The sequence below is a fragment of the Plecotus auritus genome (genome assembly GCF_963455305.1).
Source record: "Plecotus auritus genome assembly, chromosome: 8".
Classification (NCBI taxonomy): domain Eukaryota; kingdom Metazoa; phylum Chordata; class Mammalia; order Chiroptera; family Vespertilionidae; genus Plecotus; species Plecotus auritus.
The window spans coordinates 164,043,651-164,070,280 of NC_137782.1; the positions used below are offsets into that span (position 1 = coordinate 164,043,651).

The window sequence follows — 26,630 nt, forward strand, 5'->3', positions numbered from 1 at the left end:
TCATTGCTTTTGGCAGAAACATATCAGTTCAAAAATCATTTGGATCAGGATTCACATGGATTCATGAAAGTTCATTCCAATATCTGCATATTTTCAAAAGGTCCAGAGTTTCTACAGCTGAAGGGTTTCATCACTGTTTCTGTGGAGTGTTGAGCTGCTTGGACTTTGAAATGGAATATCCACTGTTGCAAAGAATTATCTCAAGCTTGCCATATTTCACAGCTAAGTTTCTAGATGAAAAAGACTATGAAATGCTGGCTAGCGGTTAAGGACATTGCCACAGACTAGAGAAGGGACAAACCTAATAAGCTTTTGTTCTACCGTGATGGGGACAAAATAGAATGTCACCATGTTCCAGAGTTTCCAGGACACAGACATTCTGTCATCATTTTGCTGAATGAGCAGTGCTATTTGATAAGGACTTCATCTGCTCATCAACGGCAGAAAGAATACTGTGCATGCTGCTTTGACTAGAGTATTATTTCAGGTAAACTTGAGTAAATTGAGAGAAGAGTTCAGGAAGATGAGCCCATAGAGTTTTATGAACTCTCAAGATCATCTCCCAGTTGTACATGCATGGATCTGACCCTAAATAGCATACCATAGACTTAGAACTGCTCTAAGGAATAGGTCATCCCCCGGGTCGCAGACTGGCCACTGGGTGGCACATATATGCAGTAGATCTGAATAGAACTGTAAAGACTTGAAGAGGGAACTGATGTTGAAAACAATCCACACTAGGTTGGTCAGAACTTGTGACCTGAACCAAAACAAGTCAATTGCCTCCTAAACACAAAAATATCAACATTTTCCATAAGGTTTAAACAACATCCATGGTCTCATATGTCCAGGATATAATCCAAAATTACTTTGCATATGAAGAATCAGGAAATCTCAACTTACATGTGAAAAAAATAAATCAACAAACATCAATGCTCAAATGCCACAGATGCTGGAATTTATCAGAAAAAGACATTAAAGCAACTATTCTAAAAATGTCATTGGTAAATATGAACACTCTTGGAATTAATGAAAAGTTACAGTGATGAAATAGAAAATAAAAAGAACTGAATAAAAATATTAGAACTGAAAAATATAATAACCCAACATTTTTAGACTACTGCCTGGGCTCTGAATTAATTTTCTATTGCTGCTGTAACAAATTACTACAAATATGGCTTAACACAAAGCAAATATAGTATTTTACTGTTCGAGGGTCAGAAGTCTGAAATAAAACTTACAGAGTTAAAATCAAGATGTCATCGGCATTGCATTTTTCTGGAGACTGCAGGGAAGAATCCACCTCCTTGCCTTTTCCAGCTTCTGCATTCCTTGGCTCATGGTCCCTTACTCCATCTTCAAAGCCCATCACTCCAATCTCTGTTGTAGATCTCCTTTTTTTTTTTTTTTTTGTCTCTCATACCTGTCTCCCTTTTATAAGGACCTTGTGATTTTATTGGGCCCACTAAGATAATCCAGGATAATCTCCCATCTCAAACCCTTAACTGAACATCTGTTGTTCACAACAGGGAGAAAAAAAGATAGAAAAACTGAACAAAGTCATGGTGGGGGGTGTCTATGGGAAAATACCAAAAATCCTAAAATTTGTGTCATTTGAGCCCAAGAAAGAGAAGAGAAGGAATATGGGGCAGGAAAAAATATTTGAAAAGATAATGGCTGAAATGCTCAAATTTGAGGGAAAACATAAACCTGTAGAAGAAGCTCAGTGAATCCAAAACAAGATGAGTCTAAAGCAGTGGTGGGCAAACTGCAGCTCGCGAGCCGCGGTTTGCCGCTCTGTTGATTAATGAGTTTGCTGACCACTGGTCTAAAGAATGCCCAACTTAGACACATCATAACTGCTAAAGATAAAGATTAAAAAAAAAAAAATCGCCCTAACTGGTTTGGCTCAGTGGATAGAGCGTCGGCCTGTGGACTCAAGGGTCCCAGGTTCGATTCCGGCCAAGGGCATGTACCTTGGTTGCAGGCACCTACCCAGTAGGGAGTGTGCAGGAGGCAGCTTATCGATGTTTCTCTCTCATCGATGTTTCTAACTCTCTATCCTTCTCCCTTCCTCTCTGTTAAAAATCAATAAAATATATTTAAAAAAAAAATCTTGAAAGCAGCCAAGGAGAAATAATACATCATTTGCAGGGAGGAAATGAATCAAATGACTGGGTTTTGCATCAGAAACCATGAAAGCCAGACACACGTGCAGGCGTGAATCTCAGGTTTTCTTTTTCAGACCTGGGCTTCACAGGCGCACAGCCCCGTGGTCGCTCCCAGGGCTGGGGGTCTCTCTGGACGGTCAAATTACCATCCCTGCCTTCCCAGGACTGGACTCATCAAGACTGATCTCACCCTAGCCGGTTTTTCTCAGTGGGTAGAGCACCAGCCTGTGGGCTGAAGGGGCCTGGGTTCAATTCCAGTCAAGGGCACATCAATGTTTCTCTCTGTGTGTTTCTCCCCCTCCCTTCAACGCTCTCTAAAATTCAATGGAAAAATACCCTCGGGTGAGGATTAACAATATTAATAAAATAAGACGGATCTTACCTGAGAAAGAAACGTAGAAGAAGAGAGAGCGGAGCCAGAAACCGAGAAGAGAACCCAAGGGGTGTGGCCATGGAATTCTCTCAGGAGGAGCGGGAATGCCTGGACCCTGCTCAGAGAACCTTGTCCAGAGACATGATGTTGGAACTACAGGAACCTTCTCTCCTTGCGTAACTTCCTTCCAGAAACTGCAGGGATTCATCATCTTGCACTCATGGTCACTCTTCATTACTGTATTCTTGGCAGTTTCATTGCACCTGCACATGTATGGACAGAGTGAATTCATTCATTCATTCTCCTTTTGATGGTCATTTCCAGAACCATGCTTTTGATGCCTCATAAGAGCATTTTTATACATGTTTCATGGAATATGTATGTAGCACTCGAGTATATGCCTACAAGGATAGAAATCCAAGGATATTAAATTTCAGGGGAAATCCTATATAATAAAAGACTAATATGCTAAGTGGCCAGTTGGCTGTTCAAACAATCAAAGCGAATATGCTAATGATATGCTAAGGCCTCTCAACAGCTCACTATGACATGCACTGACTACCAGGGGGCAGACTCTCCAACCTGTAGGTTAGCTTGCTGCTGGGGTCTGGTCGATTGGGACTGAGAGACAGGCCGGACACGCCCTGGAGCCCTCCTGCGGTCCCTCCCCAGCTGGCCAACCTACCACATCCCTCCCAGGCCCCAGTCCGTGCACCGTGGGGTCCCTTGGCCTGGCCTGTGCTCTCTCACAATCTGGGACCCCCTTGGGGGATATTGGAGAGCCGGTTTCAGCCCGATCCCACAGGCCAGGCCCAGAGACCCCACTGGTGCATGAATTCGTGCACCAGGCCTCTAGTATTATAATAAAGTTAGACCTATATTCCTTTAAAGAAAAGAAAAACCGTGAATGCCAGAAGGAAGTGAAACAACATTTGTAAAGTACTACAAAGGCCATCTAATTTAACTCCTTCATTTTATTGACATGAAACTGAAGTCTAGAAAGATGAAGTGGTTGTCTTGAATCACATGAGACCCTTTAATCCCGTATCTTAAATAATGACCACTTTTCCACCATCACAGCTTCCTTGGCTATTCTGAGCATGTGTCAACACACATTCCTTTAGCTGCAAATAACAGAAACATGGTCTCACTCTCTCAAGCAAAAAGGGAAATTATGAAAAGAAGTTGGGCTCTCTGATGGAATTCAAGATCAGGAGGTTCGAATGAGCATCAGGAATAAAATAAAGTTAAATCAAGGGATTCCATGTTTGTTTGTCTGCACTTTAGCTTCACTTTTCCTTTGAGCTCAGACCATTTCTCCATCCTCATGACAGAAAACCAATAGCTGCTGAGTTTTACATGTTGCGGGTCCAACTTCAGGCTCTCACTAGGTCCCAGTTATAAAATTGCTGCAGTCAGGGGGCTGGGTAACCTGTATAAAATGATTTCCACGGTAAACTGTAATTATGGGTAAAGGACAGTTTCTAGGAAGTGAGTCAGAAAATAAGTGGGGGGGAAAAAAGGAAAGAAAGCAAGTGGAACATAAGCAGAAAGAGCAGGTTTCCCGTACACATACCTACTATTTTTTGCCCTTGACACATACTTTTGTAAGGCTTCTAACAAGGTGTTCAGAAATATTTTCTAGGTTTACCAATTTTATAAAATTTGCCTATTTGTATATTTTGTCATCAGTTAAATGATGTTTTTTCCGCTTTCTCACTAGAATATTAAGTTTTGTTGTAATCACTACTGCATGGTGTTAGCTAGGAATGCTTATTCCTTTTTCTTTTCTCCCTTCCGCAGAGGGGAGGGAACTTCTACTCCCAGAGCGATGGAGACTTTATCCCCTCTCCCTTTTCCCCAAGCAAAATGTGACGTATCTGACGGGGAAGACAAGGAGAATGAACTCTGGGTGCTCCCTCTTTTGAAGGGTCCAGTCCTCCAGGCTCATTGTCAGCTCCCCCTTCCCCAAAAGGGAGGCCTGGAGATGGCCCGCTGTGTCAGTGTCTGGGTAAGTAAATTCAGTTCAGGGTGGAATGACTGGGAGGTGCATCTGGCTGAGATTTAAACCACCTTCTCCTACCCAGCTTTCCAGTAATGACGCTGATTTTGGTCTCCAGCTGGCTGACTCCAGCTTTTCCATTAGTTACATTTTCTCAAACCTGAACCTCTAGTTCTTTGCTCATAGAGGGAAAAAAAATCATTCTTTCATGGAGTAATATTACCATTTTGTAGTCTTTTGTGATTTGTATAAGATATCTCACATTCTTCATACTCAAAGCAGTCATCTTATCCTATATATTTTCAGGATTTCAATTCATGCTAAGCTAAGCCACCTTACACCTCCAAAATTATAAAATTATTTTAATAGATGGGTCTACATAGATAGGGGATGTTGCTTAACAGATACTCAAGCTTATTAAGATTTTGATAGCCTGAATTATACATTAAAATCAGATAGGCCCCTGGTTTAGAGGATTTGAAATTATTTTACCCAGAAGAAAGAATTGTGTTCTGTTCTAATGTCCTGGTCTTCCCCACATCTTGTAGGAATCAAAGATAACATCAGAAATTCCATGAGTTTCTTCAACTTCTCTAAGCTGTGCTTTGGGGCAAATACTTGAACATAAATGCTGACTCAGGGTTTCCTATACTATTCCGGACAGCAAGTATGGGGTCTCATTCTAGGACCAGAGTTAGATGCCGAAGTCATATGAGATCAGGAATTCTTACTGCCCTATCTGAATCATTTTATACCACTTTAAGTTTTTGGTTTTTTTTAGAGTAGATTTATTAAAACGGGGGACAAAAAAACAAGGAAGAGCTTAGGCTAGAAGAAGCAACAGAAGTGCTGAGGTGGGGCTGCTCTGGCTCACTGAAAGGTCAGAGAACAGGAGGCCCTGGAGACAGGTGCACGGGTTTAGCTGCCGCTGCCCATCGCTCCCCTGGTTGCAAGTCTGGTGGGAACCCTGAGTTGAGGAGCTGCACAGAGGGAAGAAAGGCGCGTGCATGCTCTTGAGAGGCAGAGCACTTTAAATTTTTGATGTCATAAGTGTCGTTTTTTTATGAAGAGATATATAGCACCTGGCTTTATGTTAAAGTGCCTCTTGTTGTCACATATTTCACAGATCACGCATTTCATGGCATCAAACAATTTTTTTTCTTTTTCTCTTTTTGGCATCAAACAATCTTTTTTAAAAAAAATATATTTTATTGATTTTTACAGAGAGGAAGGAGAGGAATAGAGTTAGAAACATCGATGAGAGAGAAACATCAATCAGCTGCCTCCTGCACACCCCCTACTGGGGATGTGCCTACAACCAAGGTGCATGCCCTTGACCGGAATCAAACCTGGGACCCTTCAGTCAGCAGGCTGACGCTCTATCCACTGAGCCAAACCGGTTAGGGCTGGCATCAAACAATCTTAAACAAGTACTTTCTATATTAGAACTTTCTGTCTCCCCCCCGCACTGATTAGCTAATTAGCTGTTACTGTAATTGGGTAAACAGCTGTGTACTTTCTGTTCCTCTGCACACTGTCAAAATACCATATTTCATAACTGTCATGATCACTGTGCCCAAATCATATTTTGACAAATGCACCAAGGTACATTCAGTCGTGGGGTCAGTAGTGTGTGTTAAGTGACACGTGTGTGAGAGTTCTCTCTCCTAGCTTCCTGACTCCTTTTTTTAAAAAAAATTAATCTTTATTGTTGAGATTATTACAGATGTCCCTCTTTTTTCCCCCTATTTCCCCTCCATCCAGTTCCCACCCCACCCCAGTCCCTCGCCACCCTATTGTCTGTGTCCATAGGTAATGCATACATGCATATAATATCTTTAATCTCTTCCCACACACACCCACACCCCCTTCCCTCTGAGAATCGTCAGTCTGTTCCATTTCCCTGACTCCTTTTTAAGTGAGGTTTTATTTATTAATTTTCACAAATACAATATGATCTTTTACATATTGCTCTTATATCCTTTTAACTTTGCTGAACTTTAATTAGTACTAATAGTTTTTTGAGTGGATTCCTTGGGATGTTCTAAATATAAGATCATGTTATCTGTGATTAAATATAATTTTACTTTTATTTTCCAATCTGGATGCCTTTTAGTTCTTTTTCTTGCCTAATGGATCCAGCTACACCCTTCAATACAATATCTCTATGGCCTTTGGTTCCTTGTAGATCGCAGCTGTGTTCCAAATGGTCCATTTGCTGAAGTAAGGACTTCTAGATAAGTAAGGTATTCATGAGGTGATTTTCCATACAGCTTTTTGAAGTACTGCCTTCCTTGAGAATCAAATTCTATCTTATATAATTTTTTAATCCATTTTTGAAGCCAGAATTTTTTATTATTCTATCTTTAAAATGCTCTATCTTAATTCCCTCCATCTAGATTCTCTAGACTCCAAGTCAGAAGACCTGGCTTCAGTCTCTCAGTCCTGCCATTTCCTAGCCGTGTGATATCTGACCAGTCAGTTTCCCCTCTTGGCTCCTTTTCCTTTTCTGTGAAGTGAGAGCTGAAGTGGATGGTATCTCAGCTAAGGTCCCGTCCCACTCTAACCATCTATCGTTTAATATTCTAATAACTTAATGCCATAAATAAGAAGTTAGGATTCATATGGGATAAAGGTCGAAGCAACTTTTATTAGTTAGTAGCCTGTTAATAGTTTACATAGTAAAGGAAGTTTAAAGATAACTTGTTCAGATACAGATAAGAGAAGCCTGGATTGCAAACCTTTGCTATCAAAGACCCAGCTGACATGGCCTGAGGATCAAAGCAGAGAAGAATAGAAAGGGGACTGTCTTTGACCAGGGTGCAACTCAGAGCTCAGAGAAGCTGTCAGCAGAGGGAAAAAATTACTGGTTTCCAAATATCATTCTATATGTAGAGAGACAAAGGTCATTAGCCTTACGGTTGACCGTGGACTTGGAAGTAGGTAGGTGGCAGCAATAAGTACCTGTTTGTCTGAACCCCACCCTAGGCCTAAGCCCTGATTCATCCCTGTGGGTACTTCCTGACAACCGGTGACACCTGGGCATAATTGAAGGACTCTGAACTTGGTCGGTGTATGAGAAAGAAGTTGAGACTGTAAAATCTGATATTTTTATTAAGATTTTCCCCATTATGGAACACAAAATTGAAAAATACAGAAAAGTAGAAAAAGATATAAATCCTACCATTTAGTTACAACCACTGTTAATGTCTTGATGGGTTTCATTCATTTAATACAAATATTACTTAAGGTCTCTTACAGCTACTTCCCCCAATGTTCTCTGTTTGGAAATTCCGTATTTACTTAACCTATCCCTTTGGAATGGAGATAACTCATTTGCTTCCACAAACAACTCTGCCTTGAATATCCTTATACACATTTTTGTGCTTATGTGCAAGTACATTTTTGTCAACACTGAATATAATCAATATCTTGTCTTTTGATAATTGGTAGCTGACAATATTTTCTTATTATTTGCATCTTTATATCTTTTTTATAATATACTAGAGGCCTGTTGCACAATATTCGTGCAAGAACAGGCCTTCCTTCCCCTGGCTTCACTCCCAGTTGCCCGGGAGCCGGCACATCCCCACTCCCCCCCTGCCCAGGATCGGCAAATCGTTGCTTCTGTCCAGAGCACCGTTCCTGTAGCTCCCTCCACCACCCCCGCACCAACCTCATAGCAGGCATCCCGCCCCTCCCGGCCGCTCCGTGCCTGCATATGCAAATTAACCTGCCACCTTTGTTGGGTTAATTTGCCTACTCACTCTGATTGGCTATGGGCGTAGCAGAGGTATGGTCAATTTACATGTTTGTCTGTTATTAGGTAAGATTTTTATTGATTTCAGAGAGGAAGGGAGAGAAAGAAAGAAAGATGGAAACATCAATGATGATAGAGAATCATTGATTGGCTGCCTCCTACATGCCCCTTACTGAGGATCGAGCCCGCAACCCGGACATATGCCCTTGACTGGAATCGAATCTGGGAACTTTTAGTCCACAGGCCAATGCTCTATCCACTGAGCCAAACTGGCTAGGGTTACATTTTTGTATCTTAAGTTGGATGTTTTATATGTTTATCAAATTATTTATATTTCTTTTTAAGTAAACTGACTGTTCCTATTTTTTACTTATTTTCTGTCTTTCTGTTGTGTAAAATAAAAATTACCAGGAAGACAGAAGATTAGCCCTTTCAAATGAAACGAAAAAAACAAATGAGACTACATCAAACTAAAAAGTTTTTGCACAGCAAAGGAAACCATGCACAAAACAAAAAGACAACTTACTGAATGGGAGAAGATATTCACCAATGATACATCTGATAAGAAGTTAATATCTAAAATATATAAAGAATTTATACAACTTAACACCAAAACAAACAATCCAATTAAGAAGTGGGCAGAGGAACTGAATAGACACATCTCTGAAGAGGACATATAAATGGCCAACAGACATATTAAAACATTCTCAACATCACTAACCATCAGAGAACTATAAATTAAAACCACAATGAAATAGTGCCTCATAGCTATCAAAATGCCTACCTTCAATAAATCAACAAACAAGTGTTGGTGAGGATGTGGAGAAAAGGGAGCCCTCATGCACTGTTGGTGGGATTACAAATTGGTAGAGATACTGAGGTAAACAGTGTAGAGGTTCCTCAAAAACTTAAAAAATAGAACTACCTTATGACTCAGCAATTTCACTTCTGGGTATTTTATCGGAAGAATTCCAAAACACTAATTCACAAAGATATGTACATCCCTTTGTTCATCACAGCATTATTTACAATAGCCAAGATATGGAAGCAACGTAAGTGTCCATCAGTGAACGATTGGATAAAGAAGAAGTGGTACATATATACAAAGGAATATTACTCGGCTATGAAAAAGAATGAGATCTTACTCTTGTAACAACATGGATGGACCTAGAGGATTGTTATGGTAAGTAAGATAAGTCAGACAGAGAAATACAAATACCATATGATTTATCTTATATGTGGAATCCAAAAAACAAAGTACACAAACAAAACAGAAACAGACTCATAGATACAGAGAACAGGTTGCCAGGTGGGATGAGGGGTAGCAGGGCTGGGTGAAAAAGGTGAAGGGATTAAGAGGTACAAACTGGCAATTAGAAGCTAGACACGTGGATGTAAAGTACAGCATAAGGGATATATTGTACTATGTATGATGCCCGGTGTGTCCCAAACTTAACAGGGAGGTCACTTCGTAAGCTATATAAATGCCTAACCACTCCGCTGTACACCTGAAACTAATATACTATTGAATGTCAACTGTAATTGAAAAATAAAACAAGTAAGATTAGCCCTTATGTAATCATTATGCTAGAAATCTGTTGTCTTTTGCCTTTCTACCTTATCATCCTTTTCAGCCCAAATTGAAATCTTGTTAGACCGTCTAATTTATTCCATTCTGGCTTCTGGGTTTTGTATCTTGTTTAAAAAAGGCTTCTTCACTTCAAAATCATTTTGTGAAATTACTTGATACTTTTTCCTAGTATTTTTCCAGATTTTTTGTTACACTTCAGTTTCTAGTCTATCTGGAAATTATTTGAGGATAACCATCAGCTCTAACGTTTGTCTTTTCTAACCTTGACTCTGTGCTCAATGATCCAGCTTCCTGGGAGTTTCAGAACAACCCAGATCTCCCAGATCCTTGGAGATGTGACCGAACTTGACTTGTCGATACATTGCTGGTTGTGATCTAGAAACCCTAAGTCCTCTCCTACTCACCGAGTCCTTGGCCCTGACCCCAGGGGGAATCTGGACAGACTCCTCTCATGGGGGAATGGGGGCTCCAGGTGGCCCCACAGTGACCTGGGCACCCATTTGTCTCAGTCACGGGCTGTAGCACTTCCTCTGCACAGTCAGCCCTGGCTCCCTTCCACTCTTCCCTCCCTTCCCATCTGCGCACTGTCCGGCCAGCTCTTCTCAGAGGAAATTTGCATCATGCAGCAGAGGGAGGGCTCCTGAGGACTGCTTCACTGAGCCATGGTCTGTTCGGCTGCCCCCGTGCTACTGCTGGCCATGACTCTCCCCCTTGTGGGGCCACCAGTTGCCCGAGCATCCCAACCTGTGAGTAAGATTGGGGTAAGGACCCTGGGAAAGTCTGCAGAGGCAACAATGGGGACCCCTGGTGTGAGAGGCAGTGAGGTGTGGGGTGAAATGATAGGTGGAGGGGAAAGGGTTGGAGATCTGGTTGGTTTTCAGGTCTCTGGGACTTCAGTCTTATACTCTGGAGTGTGGGGATAGCTTTGTTTCTTTATTTGAGTCCCTGTGAACTCCAGTGATGCCTGCCCACTTTGGATAAAGGCTGTTCCAGTCAAGCTTACAATTGTGAAAACGAAAAGAAAAACTTTCCAGATTTGGGACCCACTGGCATAGAGGACAGGAGAGAATCTGGGAAAGATGGCTGAGTCTAGATTCGTACTTTTTCATCTTTGTTTGCTCCCAGGTGGCTGTCTCTGTTTCTGTCTCTATCTCTGTCTCCTTGTCTCTATCTATATCTGTTTTTAGGTAGATATCCACATACATATAAAATTTTGAACAAAGCGGGAGTTGGTGAGGAATAATTTACAGGAACCAGAGACTGAGGGAAGATGCTGCCTCTGCTCACCCCAGTGGCAAATCCTATGGAGGGAATGGAAGCCCAAGCCTCTAGGCCAGCCTTGGGCAAACTAAGGCCCGCGGGCCGGATCCGGCTGTTCTATCCGGTTCTCTTGCTCTCCCCTCCGCTCCTTTACTTTGAATTTATATTAGTTCACACAAACGCTCCATCCATGCTTTTGTTCCAGCCCTCCGGTCCAGTTTAAGAACCCATTGTGGCCCTCGAGTAAAAAAGTTTGCCCACCCCTGCTCTAGGCCCAGCCAGCTCTGCCCAGCCCTCCCCCTGGAGCCCCAGACCCAGCCATTTCAATTAGCCTAGAGGCCCAGGGGCAGGTAAACTCAGGAAAAAATTAAGCAAAGCATGTTGACTCTCTGGGGTGTGCCTGGTTCCTGGGTTCCGGCCCTGGCAGGTCCCTGGGGCTCCATCCCTCACACCTCCTGCCAGCAGCCTACTTTCTCCTCCCAATGTTCCGCTTAATTCCAGGAAAAAGAAGAGGACCTTCAAAGGGACTGTATCCTGCCAGATTAGCCAGGCTGGCCCCTGAGCCACTTGGAGAAGAAAGTGTCCCTCAGAGAGGTGTCAGCCTCTCCTAGGAAGTCTCTCCTCTCTGCTCTGTCCTAGGGACCCAGTCAGGCAGGAGGGGAATCTGGGCAGCAGCTGGACCAAGGGAGTGGAGCAGGTGGTGAGTGGATAGAGGAGGAGGAGGAGAGGGAGCAGGAAATGAGGCAAGAGAGGCCTGGAAGAGGCCATGAAGGGTGGGCAAGGGGGGTCAAAGAGAGAGCACTGGGTCTGAGCTGGTCAGGTAGGTCCCTATGCTGCCTCTCTCGCTGTGAGGCCTGGAGAAAATCATTCATCTTTAAGTGGGGGTTGTTGGGAGGGTGACATAAAACAGATGTTTCATAGCTAGATGAGGCGGTAATATCCCCGAGTCCTGACTGGGCTGTGGGAGGTGTGATCTGCTCCGGGTTCTTGGCAGAGATGAGCTCAGTGTGGGATGCAAAGGGGAGCTGGCCCATGGCCTTGCTGCCTCCTCTCCAGCTGCCCCGCTTCTCCTGCAGAATCAGTCCTGCTCTCGGTCTATGTCCAGCTGGTCTTTTCAAATGGGAGCTGGCCAGCAGCACTCTCCAGGCCCCTGCCTCTGCCCCCTGCCTCCGCTTCCTCTTCCCGGAGAACTCTCACTGGCCTCAGCCTCACTACAGGTAGGGCAAGTTCACGGCCTCCTGCCTCTCACTGCCTCCACTGCACGGGCAGGGGCTCAGAGTAAAGGGAATGTGGGTGCCCAGCCCTCCCGCAGCCAGCTGGCCGATGCCCCCTATTTCCTGGAGTGTCTGCATGGCCCAGCTTCTCCCTCCCCTCCCACCAGACAGACCCTGCCCCTCCTGATCCATCTTCTAAATGGGGGGCCCAAGGCACAGACAGTGGTGGGCCTGGACTTCTCCACCACACCCCTGATGCTTTGAAACCTGGCTGAGGAGGCAGTCCCAGGTGGGTGGGTGTGGCTGAGGGGCCTGTGACTTGGGGATTATTCCGGATACCCAGCCCCAGAGCCTCTCAGGCATCAGGCAGTTGTGGATCCTGTTGAGCAGGCTTCCCCAGACAGCCTGCCCCCTTGCCCTCCCCCTTCCCTCTGTTGCAGAGTGTAATGTCAAGCCGGATGGGTTTACCTATTGTGCCTGCCTGTCTGGATACCAGTGGAATGCCAGCATCTGCTCCCGTCACCAGCTTTGCCAGCCCGCCTACAATCACCGGCCCTGTGGCTGTCTGGTCTTCAGCCCTCCTGGAGCTGGGTACTGCCAGGTGCTGCCACCTGGTGAGGAGAGTTGAGAACTTGAAACTTTCTCTGTTTTTTCCTCTCTGACTCTGCATTTCTGCCAGCTGGCCCAAGCCCAGCGGCCCTCCGGGTGGGAGAAGGCTCCAGCCATCACAGCAGATCAGAGGCCGAGCTTGGGTCCTGAGTAGGGAGGCTCACGAACAGCAGGGCTCTGGAGACAAACCGACACGGAGAGAAAGCTTCCTCGCTGGGAGAGGGGAAGTCATAGGCCAACAAGTTCCCCGTTTGGTTCCCAATGACGGATGGGTCTTCCCGGCAGCAGCCACACTCCTCCAGGAACAAAGCAAAACAAAAAATGCTAGGTGGGGAGGGAGAGAGGAGGGATGGGCTTCAGAAGATGGAGAAGCCAGTAGGCGTCAGGGACAGGAAGAGCTTAACCAAAGAACATAGATGTATATATGCATCACCCATGGACATAGACAATAGTATGGGGAAGGCCTGGGTGAGGCAGGGGTTGGGTGGAGGCGGGCAAAAAGGGAGAAAATAGGAGACATCTGTAATACTGTCAACACAATCAATCAATCAGTCAAATGATGGAGAAGCGTTACAGCTTAGCTGCACGTAAGCCCACAAGTTCCCGCCACAGACCCCTGTCTCCTGCCTCCCTGCAGTCCCGGGCAGCCTGAGCCTGAACACCTGGCTGCAGATGCCTGGCCACACGCTGAACCTGACCCTCCTCACAAGCCAGGAGACCACCAACCTGCACTGGTTCCTGTGGCGGCACACAGGGAGCCCCAGACCCATCCCTCTGCAGCCAGGGACACAGGTGTCCCTGACGTCTAGCCAGGGCCAGGCTGTCCTCAGCATCCGCAACGTCTCCCATGAGTGGGAAGGTAGCCAGCCTGTTCTTCCCTCCTCCTCTCCTCTCCACCTCCTCCTCCCTCTCTCCTCCTCCCTTCTTCTCTTTTCTCCTCCTCTTTTCCCTTTCCATCTTTCCATTTATTCATTCTGGGACATAATGGCGAAGAGGCCTGTTGACATGGACATTTATAAAGGAAGAAAGTAGGGTCTCAGTTTTAACTGAGAACAGATGAGTGCTTTTCTTCCAGCTGTTGAAATGGCAGGGAGGGGGCAGGAAGGGCATCTACTGGAGGGAGGGAGGTGCACTTTAGGATTCTTGGCAACCGGCTCATCAAAAAGGGTCAGGGGCCTCTTCTCCAGACTTCTTCCCTCCTAGGAATCCCTTTGCGGGCAGGGGTCTTTCTTGCTGACGTTAGCAGAAGCTAGACTAAAATGGTCACCCTAGGTTGTAGCTTGGGAAGCAGCAGAGCTTCTGTGGTGCAGGTGGGGGCCAGAGGAGCCCAGAGCCACAGTAGGTGTGTGTGTGTCTGCAGGTGAGTACATGTGCTGCTTCGAGGCCCAGGGATTCCGGTGGGAGCTGTACCAGGTGGTGAGGGTGCCCCTGCAGGCGACAGATGTGGCTCGGCTTCCAGACCAGCTCTCCATCTCCTGTGCCACCTCCCCGGGCTTCCAGCTGAGCTGCTGCATCCCCTACACACCCCTGGGCTACATGGCTTCCTGGAGCCCTGCAGAGGGCAGCGAAGGTACGAAAGGCCCCGGCTGTCAGGGGCAGGGGAGAGGGCAGCTGGTCTCCGCCAGGCAGCCGGCTCTCCACCTCAGCAGAAGCAGAGGCTGCAGTTCCACCTGGGAGTTCTGGGTCCAAGTCCAACACTGTGCTTGCCGACAGAGCAGTGATTTTCAACCTTTTCCATCCCATGGCACATAAACTAGTCCCTAAAATTCTATGGCACACCCAAAAATACATGCTATATTTTGCTGGTCTGATTTAAAAAAAAAAATAGGTATAATTTTTATTCATTCACACCCGGTGGCTATTGTGTTGGTGGTTGTCATTTTTTATTTGACAATCTAAGAGAAAAGAGGTCAGTGCCCCTGATTAAATAGGTATTGCATGTTTTAAAATCCCTGCGGCACACCAGTTGAGAATCTCTGCTATAGAGCAATGCCAATTCTATCAATACAACAATAACCACCACTGCAAAATGCCCTTATCCACACAATCTCCTTACACGCTCGAAGTACACTCTCTGAGGTTCACTTGATGACAGTTCATTTGACAGACGAGGAAACTGTGGCTTCAAGCCCCCGGGCGATTTAGAGATCCCCAGAGTGTCCTTCACCAAAATCCGAGCTCTGTCTTGGGTAATTGGGTGCCCTCGGACTACTCTGCTCTTCCCCTGCTGAATCTACTTCTGAAATTGCTAGAAAGGCTGAAACGACAAATCTGGGCCCGCTGGGTTCTGGGTCTGTTCCTGGCCTGTGACTGCTCCCTTCTCTTGTCTCACCCTCAGCCTCCTTATTCAGCACACCAGGTGACCAGTGCCTTGTGCTGGCCACTCAGCACTGCCCTGCAGCTGACATCACATACACTTGTGACCTGCAGAGCCCAGGACTGACTCCTCTCAGGGTCCCCGTCTCTGTCACCATCATCCAGGGTATGTGGGGCTTAAGGTCCAGCTGGCCGACCTCTCACGTGCTTGCCCTGGGAGCGGCCCCTTGGCATTTCGGGGCCGGGTTCCAGAGCCTGCATGGGTTTCTGCCCAAAGAAAGCCTTGGGCGAGACTGCGGTTGCTGAGCTCTCCCTGATAACATTCTTCAGATGGAGACACTACCTGTCCTGAGGACTCCGCCGTTGTTGCCTGGAATGTCACCAAGGCTGGCCATGTGGCACAGGCCCCCTGTCCTGTGAACAGGACGGGCATGGTGAAGAGGACTTGTGGGCCTGATGGGGCCTGGGGGCCCGTCCACAGCAGCTGCACAGACACAAGGCTCCTGGCCTTGCTTCGGAGAGCCCAGGTAAAGCTTCTGTCCCTGCTGCCCCCATGCCGCAGCCTCCATGAGCCACCCTTCCTCACTCAGGACCCAGCTCTAGAATCCCTCCTCCTGAGGCCCAGCCCAGAGGTTGTTCAGCTTCTCTGAACTGGATCCCTAGCAGAGCCAGGAAGTAGGTGTGGGGGCTTAGAGGGGCCAGGACTCTCATGGCGGGAGTGTGCCATTCTCAAACCTTAATCTATCAAGGGTCCATCCCACTAACATTGGTGTCAGCTCCTTCCACATGGCTTACTCCGCTCTCTGCTTCCTGATCCCCTGGGAAGGGGTGTGGCTACCGGGAGGAAGGACTGGATGGGGGAGGAAGTGGTCCCTTTCTCCTGAGGATTGCCATCCCTCCTCTGCTGTCCTGTCTGGATCAGCTACTGTGGGCAGGCCAGGGCTGGCCTGCTGAAGAGGTGCCACAGAGCCTGGCACAGCTGCTGGAGCAGACAGAGGTGGTGAGCTCACCCTCTGACTTATTGGCACTGCTGGGCACCATGACATTCCTGGCCAAGGTGGTGGCAGACACCGGAACACCGCTTTACCGCAGTGCCCTGGAGGTAAGCTCTCTGAGCCACAGTGGGAGCCAGCTGGGTAGAGGAGGTAGAAGCTCTTCATCGTTGGCACTCTGTCCCTCTGACATCACCATGGGCTGTCACACGACAGACCTTTCTAGAGCGCAAGTGTCTGCTCCTGGGGTCCATCTCTCCTCTTTGGACGCCAGTCTCTAAGGCCATGGAATGTGGAGAAGGTTTGATGCTGGGAGCACCTGGGAGGTGGAGAGAGGGTAGGAAGGGATGTGTAGACATGAGTTCAGAGGCGTACATTCCATTCACATGCAGACATGTGGATGTGATGTGAATCCCCCGTACACACATACGTGCACACACAAGTACCTGCATGAAGAAACTAACACAGTTGGCTTTGCTGGACTCCCCTAAGCCAGCTCTCAGTATAGGCATCAATTGGTGACCCGTAGGCCACAGACAAAAGAATAACTAAGAGTTATGACACTACACACTCTTCATGTCTGGGAATATGTGTTACATGTTGGTATACAGACATGCACATGGCTCTGATTTAAAACATTGTGCCTCTACCACATTCCTAGCTTACAGACTGGTAGGGGTCAAGAAATTAAAGAGGGGCCCCCTTAAGGTCTTGGTGACCTGGTGACCCCAAGGGATGGAGGGGGAAGAAGCGTTGTCAGATGGAGGGATAGAACGTGCTTCAGGAGACACAAAGTTGAAGATTCCCCAGTGGTTAGCTCAACAGCCTCCCCTTCTTCCTGTACAGAAACTCTCCTTTCATAGGCCTGTCTTCTCCCCTTTCTCTCCAACCTTGGGTCTTGCAGTGAACAAGGAAATGTAGGTTTGGGGGTCTGTAGTTCCCAGTGCCCCGGGTCAGTGCTTTGGGTGCTAGCAGCTAGGCCTCATCTCTCTGTTGGGTGCCACAGGCTCTCCTGAAAACCACAGACAAGGTCCTAGACATGGACACCAGTTCTCTGTGGACCCCCACCCAGATCCAGAAGCCCTCGGCAGCCTCAGATCTCCTGCTGGCGGTGGAGACCCTGGCACACAGCCTGTGCCCACAGGATCACCCCTTCTCCTTCATCTTGCCCAATGTGCAGCTGCAGACCCAGCTCCTCACGCCCACACTTCCTGCTGACTACAGAGTCTCCTTCTCCACTCAGCCCCCACTATGGGCACAGATTCCCAGACGCTCACTGGCCCCACTGGTTACTAGCAATAGTAACTTCACGATTACTAGCCTGGTGCTGCGAAAACTGGACCACCTCCTACCCTCAAACTATGGACCAGAGCTGGGGGACTCCATCTACGCCACTCCTGGTCTGGTCCTCTCTATCTCCATCATGGCAGGTGGCCAGGCCTTCAACCAGGGAGAAGTCATCATGGACTTTGGGGACAGAGATGACCCCTTTCACTGTGTCTTCTGGGATCACCATCTTTTCCAGGGCAACGGGGGCTGGTCAGGTGAAGGGTGCCAGGTGCAGGCAGCCAATGCCAGCGCCACCACTCAGTGCATCTGTCGGCATCTCACTGCCTTCTCCATCCTCATGTCCCGACACACTGTCCCAGGAAACCCCACCCTGGAGCTGTTGAGTCAGGTGGGCTTGGGGGCCTCCATTCTGGCACTGCTTGTGTGCCTGTGCGTGTACAGGCTGGTGTGGAGAGTCGTGGTACGGAACAAAGTTGCCTACTTGCGCCACGCAGCCCTGCTCAACGTGGTGCTCTGCCTGCTGGCCGCGGACACCTGCTTCCTGGGAGCCCCCCTGCTTCCTCCAGGGCCCCGAAGCCCACTCTGCCTGGCTGCTGCCTTCCTCTGTCATTTCCTCTACCTGGCCACCTTTTTCTGGATGCTGGCTCAGGCCCTGATGTTGGCCCACCAGTTGCTTTTTGTCTTCCATCAGCTGTCCAAGCGCCGAGTCCTCTCTCTGATGGTGGTTCTCGGCTACCTTTGCCCGATGGGGTTTGCAGGTGCCGCCCTGGGCCTCTATCTACCCCGAGGGCAATACCTGGGGGAGGGGGCATGCTGGTTGGATGGGAAGGGAGGGGCGCTCTACACCTTCGTGGGGCCAGTGCTGGTCATCGTGGGCCTGAACGGGCTGGTACTAGCCATGGCCATGCTGAAGCTGTTGAGACCTTCGCTCTCAGAGGGACCCCAGGTGGAGCAGCGCCAAGCCCTTCTAGGGGTGATCAAAGCCCTGCTCGTTCTCACACCCATCTTCGGCCTCACCTGGGGGCTGGGCCTGGCCACTCTGCTCGAGGAAGTCTCCATCGTCCCTCACTACATCTTCACGATTCTCAACACCTCCCAGGTGGGTGGCTGTGCTTGCTGCCATTTTGCCACTGCCACTCCCTTCTCAAGGTGGCATCATGACGGGGCAGAAGAAACATAGCTGGGAGTTTTAGAAGGCGGAGGTTTGGATCCCAGCTCCTCCTGGGTAACTTTGGACAAACCTTTCTGGGCTTCGGTTTTCTTATCTGTAAAATAATATCTGGTTTTGCCAGAGAAGTCGGGGAATTGTCAGTACCCCATCCTCTTTGCACCGTGCGCAGTAAGAAGAGCACTGGAAGGTCCTGCACACCAATGATGCTGATGTCCAAAACCCGAGGCAGGGCCTCAGCACCAAAATGGACAGGAGGGAGGAGCACGAAGAGGAGAGGAATGTGTTGATTCCTTCCTCCTCGACTCACCCCCATATCCCTCTTTTCAGGGTGTCTTCATTTTGCTGTTTGGTTGCCTGATGGACAAGAAAGTGAGTCTGCCCACTGAATCCCCGCCTGACTCACATCCGAAGGCAGGGACTTTGGCTGCCATAACCAGGCATTTCTCTCTCCTGCAGGTACAAGAGGCTTTACTCAAACGCTTTGGCCGTGCCCACGCCCCCAACTCCACCATCTCCCTGGTGAGTTGCTGCCTTCAAATCCTTAGTTCTCTCCCCCCAACCCCCCCACCGACACACGCACCCACCACCACCGCCCCCGAGAGCAGGTCAGAAGCAGGCGTTCTGCAGCCTTCCTAGAGGAGATGGGCCCAACCAGGAGCTGAGAGAAGATCGGGTTGTTTTCTAGAATGAGCATTGTTCCGGGTTCAAGCTCTCCACAATGCAGATAGCAGCCCTGTCCGAAAAGTCAGGTTCTTGGGTCCCTGATTACAACCTGGACGCCGGGTGACTCTCTTGTCCCTGGTTTGTCCGTCTGAAAATCTGCCTCCCGTCACTATGTGAAGGGGAAAGCTAGGATGGGTACGCATGGGCATCACTGTAGCTGAGAGCAAAGTTCCTAGGATTACCGTGGTCCCGGCAGAAGGGCGGGTGAGGATGTGAAAACGGACACAACCTTGTTAAAGGGGAGTCAACAATCCTAACTATCACCCTGCAATTGGGCCTTTTCACCCCTTCCTAGGCCACAAATGAAAGCCACATCCTGGAACCCAGCAAAGGGAGAAGTGAAAATGCCAGGTGAGGACGAGGTGTTCTTGGGAAGGGCGTGAGCGGCTTCCTGGCGAAGCTCTTGACAGAAAGCCCCCCTACGCCTGCTCCAGCCCAAAGGGTGGATGGAGAACAGACTTGGCCAGGGTAGACATTTCTAGATGAGCCAGGAAGGTGAAGGCCGTAGAGCAGAAATTGTAGCTTCTACTATTGCTTTCCCAGAAAGCTGCAGGGAGTTGGACCACCAACAACCCTCGCCTCAGTTCACCCTGAAGATTCCTTTTCACACTATCAAATGTTTAATTATCCTGAAAAATCCTCGTTTTCAAGGAATTACCATTGGTGAGCTTGGTGTCTAGAAGGGAGGGCAATCTGCAAAGGTGGGGCAAGGTCTCCTCCCAGCAGCCCCTGGCGACAGGGCACGATCTTGTGGGGAAGGCAAGAGCTTTGAGAGACCACACACAGAACCCGTGTTCCCCCAAGGCAGTGAGGGGTGTGTGCTTGAATCCACCAGGAGGGGCCTTGGCCCAATGCCCTGCACCCTTCCCCACTCCCAGAATTCAGCCCTCCCAAAAGTCAGGCTATGCTTCCATTAGTCACACTCATTTCTCTTGCACTCATCTGTCCCCACCCCTACACTACCCAAGCAAGAACAGCAGGAAAAACTAGTTGAAGCTATCAAATGAACAAAGCTGCCTTTGCTGTAAAAATAATGACGATATCAAAGTTCAAAATAATTGCAAGTAAAACTGTCTCAACCAATTTTTAACTAGTCAACTGTTTATGTTACAGATATTGTTGATAAAAAATGGTTTAACTAGTCAGTGATGTCTGATTATTTCTTCTCTACAGTTATGAAGAAAAGATGACTTAATTGACAGGAACTCTGATCTTCCAAACATTGGAGGTGAAGGACAGAATTTGGTTTGCTTATTTTCAAAATTTAGGAAAAGTGAAGTTAATGAGACCTCCTTCTTTAACTTTTAAAAATATCAATATAAATTAAGTTTCGTAGACATACGCATGTATACAAAAAGTCACTGATATGAGCGTATTTGTAAGAAAGCACCAGAAATTTTAAAGTAGAGAGAAAGGTATCCCAGACTGCCACAAATCACGAAGACAAGATGAAACACATTTAAAGTGGTAGGATCAAGCTAAGACTAGACATAGAGAAGAAAGATTTCAGAAAAGCCTCTGGCAGACACCAAGACATCAAGCTGAATTAATTTATGGAATTCACATGCGGTAATGACAGGATTCAGAAAAAATGTTAAACTAGGTAAATGGAAAAATGTTGATAAATGAATGTGTAAATTATAAACTTCATGAATATTTTTATAAAATGGAATAGGGACATTTTCTGTTGAAATAAAAATGAATACCACATGCTGTTGAACACATTTTATTTTTAAAATACATTTTATTGATTTTTTTTTTACAGAGGAAGGGAGAGGGATAGAGAGTTAGAAACATCGATGAGAGGGAAACATCCATCAGCTGCCTCCTGCAAACTCCCCACCCAGTATGTGCCCTCAACCAAGGTACATGCCCTTGACCGGAATCGAACCTGGGACCCTTGAGTCCGCAGGCCGACGCGCTATCCACTGAGCCAAACCAGTTGGGCAGTTGAACACATTTTTTAACAAACATTATTTGTGTGAATTTTTTTTTTGCGTGTGTGAATGTTTTAATTGTGTATAAACTGGCCTAAGTAGATTTGATTATTCTTCCAATAGAAGATAACAATTCACTAGGACAGTTACGGTGTTTCTATGCCTCCGTCTAGTTTCAGCCCCCAGGGAGGCAGGCAGCCACTAAACAGTGAACACTCTGCCTTGCTGGTTTCCTGGGTAACATGTCTCAATGTCACTATCACTTCATTAGTGTTTACAGTCTTGATTTTTTTTTAAATAATTCAAATATTACAATTTAAAAGCAGCAGACTCCTTTTCTGAGTATGCTTTGTAGAAATGTATTTTCATTTTCCTTCTCAAACGATTGCACATACTCAATATATGCTTTGCTATAAAGTGTAAAAACACTTTAGAATCCATAAATGAAATGACATGAAGCCTTTGTTCACTTGGCTCCCTCATTTAAAAAAAAAAAAAAAAGACTGAAAAGAAGGCTCCAGAAGTAACTATAAGTGAGATTTAGCAGCAATTCCATTTCTAGAAAGTTATCTTCTTAGAAGAAATGTCTGTTCAAATTCCTTGCCCATTTTAAGAGTTGTTTTTCAGGTTATTAAATTGTAGGTTTTCTTTATATATTCTGGATATTAACCCCTTATTGAATATATGATTTGCAAATATTTTCTCCTATTCCAAAGGTTGCCTTTTCACTCCATCCTTTGATGCAATTTTTATCTATTTTCTTCCTTTCTTTCCTGTGTTTTTGGTGTCATATCCAACAATTCTGATGTCATGTAGCTTTTCACATTTTCTTTTAAGAGTTTTATAAGTTTAACTCTTACATTTAGGTCTTTGATCCATTTTGAGCTAATTTTTGGATATGGTGAAAGGTAGGAGTCCAACTTCATTCTTTTGCAGGTGGCTATACAATTTTCCCAACATGACTTCCTGACAACTGTTCTTGTTAGTTTTGACAGTCTTGTCAAAAAATAATTTGACCGTACATGTGAGGCTTTTAAAAAAAAACACAACTATTAACTAACTCCAGATTTATTCAGATTTCATCAGCTTTTCCATTAATGTCCTTTTTCTAGTTCAGAATACAGCCCAAGACACGTTACATTTAGTTGTCATGTCTCCTTAGCCCCCTCTGGTGTGTGACCGGTTCTCAGCCTTCTTACTTTTCATGACCTTGGGTCGTTCTGAGTAAGGTCAAGATGTTTTCTCATGATTCAACTGGGTTAGAGGTATTTGGAGAGAATACCACTGAGGTGAAGCGGCCCCTTGATTGCATCATATCAGGAGGTATGTGATAGCCACATGATGGCGCTGATAATGTTGACCCGGGCACTTGGTTAATCTGGTGCTTGCCATGTTTCTCCACTGTGGGGTAACTTGTTTTCCTCTTCACACTCTAGTCACTGGAATTGAGTGACTGAGTCCAGCCCACATTCAAGTGGGGAGGATCATGCTCCCTACTTGAGCATGGTGTCTACATATATTATTTGGAATTCTTTACGAATTAATCCTAGAAATGTACTTAGTTTTGCTTGTTTTTGAAACTTCCCTGTCCATGAACATTATTTACAATATTTTGCTATTAAAGAGCAATGCTGCGATCTCCTGCTACTAGTCATGTGCAAAGTTCTGTAGGAAATATACCTAAGAGTAGAAATGCTGGGTTATAGGCCGTGTTATATTCAAATATACAAGTCAGTGCCACACTGTTTTCCCAAGTGTTGTATCGAGTTGCATTCTCACCAGCAGTGTATAAAAGTTCCTATTGTTCCACATCCTCACTAACATTGGTATTCTTGGTCTTACTCATTTTTGCCGGTCTGGTAGGCATAAAATGATATCTTATTATGATCTTAATTTGGTTTTTCTAAATTACCAATGAGCATCTTTTCATGTTTATTCTCCATTTGTACATTTTCTAAAAAATACCTGTTAATATCTTTTGCCATTTTTTACGAGTTATCTTTCTCCTTATTGATTATAAGAATTCTTTCTAGTGCTTGCTTCAGCAGCACACATACTAAAATTGGAGCAATAGAGATTAGCACGGCCCCTGAGCAAGGATGACACACATGCATGAAGCGTTCCATAAAATAAATTCTCTATCCTGTATCCTTTGTAAGCTACATCTCTATCATATATGATATGTATATATGATAGAGATGTATCTTTCATAAGATACATCCTTCATAAGATACATCATTATCTTTGCCCCACTTCTGGCTTGTCTATTCTATCATATAAAATACAAAAGTTTTCATTTTGACATTTATAGCTCTTTTATGATAGCACTTAAATGTCTTAAGAAATCCTCCAGGGGTGGGAGGGGAGGGCCGAGGGGATCAACAGGGAAAATATCACTAATACTTTTAACAATTAAGATAAATTTAAAAAATAAAAGAGGTCGAATTGTTTTAAACAGAAAAAAAAATCCCAATCTAAGGTCATAATGTTACTTTCTTCTAAATTTTAATACATTTTTATAGTTATTTGTAGTTGATTTTTGTAATATGTATGTAAATATAAAGGTTTTCAGTAATAAAATTTCACATTATGTTGAAATTACCAATGAAATCATGGAGGGAATGATGCTGGAACTCTCAAATGCTCTTTTAAGAGGTTAGCACTTACTCCCTTGCCCAATCCGTCCCTGCACTAGAGGATGATTCTGATTGCCAGTGACTTTCATAGACCTTAGCAACATTCACATAAAGATTGCAATTTAGACTTTTGCTCCTTCAAAGCACTAGTATACAAAATTTCTTTACACTTCATTTAAATTGTGGCAAACAGAAGCATCTCCTAATAGTGAAATAAATTTACTTCAATTCAGCAATGGGGGGGAGGGGTATTAAAGTAGAGTCCTCTTTATGTTCCTAACAGCCTCCTGGTTGACTAAAATAGTTACAAGTTACAAATGAGGAATCAAAGGCAAAAATCTGCCCTTAAGCCAAGAAAACCAACTTCTTTCTCAATAAAAAATAAGGCAAACAGTTCTCCAATACCTCTCCACTTTATTAAGGTTAACCAACATAGTATTTAAAGTACCCAAACATTTACTGTAAGTTTTCAGTCATGTTTATATTCTGAATTATCTTTCCATAATTAAGTCAATACAGGCACATTGGTAATTTATAGAAAACACTTAGCTTTAGGAATAGGAATGAGTATAATTTGCAAATGTTACAAAAATGATTCCAGATCTCAACTAAACTCTTTTCCAAATTACCACTTGTTTAGTCTTTAATGAAAATACGGCCCAAAAACAAATGCTTAAATACATTCCATGTGAGAGTCTGGTGATTAAGAAATCCCTGAAGGAGTATAAGCCATATTATTGGAAAGCTCAGAGCACTGGCAAGGCTTAATTGCAAAGCACTTAACAGAAGGCCACAAATTTTGTTTTCCTAAGAGGAGCTAGGAACTATAGGTGTCATTTAGTAATGCATTGAAATGGCATTGCCTCTTGTTGAGTGTTGCACAAAAACTCCAGGTCGCTGCTTCTTGATCTATTATTTTGGATAAGCTTCCACTATCATAGCATGGCCCTGTGAAGGAAGAATAAGTTCAGTTAGAGAAATGAACAATACATCCAGCCAGTACAGAGGCAGCAGAGAACAACGGGAAAAGTACAGGCGTTGCGAGTTTGAGGTTGGCTCTGCCATTCAAATGCTGGGTGTCTAGTATAGTCTAATTCCTAGTAGATACTCCATAAGTGATTGCCATTAAAACGAGAAGCCACAGGGGTCTTTTTTAGCTGTATAAAAATAAACATAATGCAACTAGAGGCCTGGTGCACGAAATTCATGCATGGGTAGGGTCTCTCTGTCTGGCCGGCGATCAGGGCCAATCAGGGCCTTCCTTCCCTCAGCTGCTGGCTGTTGGCCAGGGCCTTCCTTCATTCCACACTGCCCCTGGTGGTCAGCGCACATTATAGTGGGCAGTCGAACTCCTGGTCGGTCCAACTCCCGAGGGGATAATTTGCATATTAGCCCTTCATTATATAGGATGAATGCCAACAACAGTACATTTCTAGATTAGAAAACTGAGGCTTTGAGAGGTTAAGTTGCTCAACTAGTCTACAATACTGTCCGGCTGGCATGGTCCAGTGGTTGAGTGTCAACCTATGAACCAGGAGGTCAGGGTTTGATTCCCGGTCATGGCATATGCCCAGGTTGCGGGCTCAATCCCCAGTGCGGGTGTGTGCAGGAGGCAGCCAGTCAATGGTTCTCTCTCATCATTGATGTTTCTATCTCTCTCTTCCTCTCCCTTCCTCTCTGAAATAAATAAAAGTATATTTTTTAAAAAATAAATAAATCTACACTATTAAATAACAGGGCCAGGATTTGAAACCAGTTCTAGATGGACCCAAAGCCAAAGACTCTTCTTCCCTAACCCACTCAGGTGAAGAGCCCACAAAGGTAAGAAGGTAGAAAATTCCTTCTCCAGCACTATGCATGGTGCTGTGCACTAGTTACCTCCCTAGTTAAAACCATGCATAGAAACTTATAATTTCATGAGTCTAAATCCGATCTGATAATCACAGCCAGTCTATTTTTCAGACTGGGATCAAACCATTTAATAGCCTAACTACTGGTGGGCTACCTGGTTCAATCCCCATCAATATTTATTAACAAACTATTGTTTCTAAGCTGCACACTATGTGGGTACAAAGCTTTCCTACATGGTGCCTGTCCTCAATTTATTACACACTATAATTCAAACCAAACCAAGTACCTTGATACAGGGACAAGGAAACAAAAAGGAACAGGGATAGAGAGATTTGACCTGTTGGGATTACCCTTGTTGGGCTCATGATAAGGCAGAAATTTCCTTCTCCAGCTTTATTTAAAATGCATTGGTTTCATGTTCCCCATCTTTCAGATTGCTCTAAATCAGTGGTTCTTGACTGGAGGCGTTTTGCTCCTTACCCTCCCCAGAGGACATTTAGCAATGTCTGGAGATGTTTCTGGCTGTCCCAACTGTGTGTACCTATATGGGGCGGGGGGTGTTGCTACTGGTATCTAGTGGGTAGAGACCATGCTCAACATCCTACAACACATAGCATACTTCCCACAACAAAGAATTATCTGGCCCAAAATGTTTCTACGTACTGCTGAAGCCGAAACCCTGCTCTAGATTCACAATGACGGATTTCTTCTCTGATTGAATCATGCTTATCTCA

At 45.5% G+C, this 26,630-nt stretch overlaps 2 protein-coding genes across 6 annotated transcripts in view; one reads left to right on the forward strand and one right to left on the reverse strand.

Moving 5' to 3' along the window:
• Positions 1–10,559: 10,559 nt before the first annotated feature.
• On the forward strand, positions 10,560–20,667 carry ADGRF3 (adhesion G protein-coupled receptor F3; the record flags this gene model as incomplete). 2 transcript variants are annotated; one of them, XM_080684590.1, is made up of 14 exons in its annotated part: positions 10,560–10,643; positions 11,797–11,857; positions 12,234–12,374; positions 12,812–12,985; positions 13,618–13,839; positions 14,341–14,550; positions 15,319–15,462; positions 15,627–15,823; positions 16,219–16,398; positions 17,295–18,677; positions 19,077–19,118; positions 19,206–19,268; positions 19,768–19,823; positions 20,646–20,667. In XM_080684590.1, the coding sequence occupies 14 exons, from the start codon at positions 10,560–10,562 to the stop codon at positions 20,665–20,667; spliced, it is 2,979 nt and encodes a 992-aa protein (XP_080540716.1). The 2 variants fall into 2 exon arrangements, with proteins under 2 accessions (XP_080540716.1, XP_080540715.1); XM_080684589.1 differs by lacking the exon at positions 20,646–20,667 and having other exon boundaries at positions 13,591–13,839; positions 19,768–19,827.
• A 522-nt stretch (positions 20,668–21,189) lies between these two features.
• HADHB (hydroxyacyl-CoA dehydrogenase trifunctional multienzyme complex subunit beta) overlaps positions 21,190–26,630 on the reverse strand; it is a 34,510-nt gene continuing 29,069 nt past the window's right edge. For 3 of the 4 annotated variants that reach the window (XM_080684292.1, XM_080684294.1, XM_080684293.1), the window contains exon 16: positions 24,251–24,993. In XM_080684292.1, the coding sequence (XP_080540418.1) occupies positions 24,958–24,993 (36 nt within the window). In that variant the 3' untranslated portion in view covers positions 24,251–24,957. Of the gene's footprint in view, positions 24,994–26,630 lie in introns of all 4 variants that reach the window. The other variant, XM_080684291.1, reaches the window with a different exon arrangement.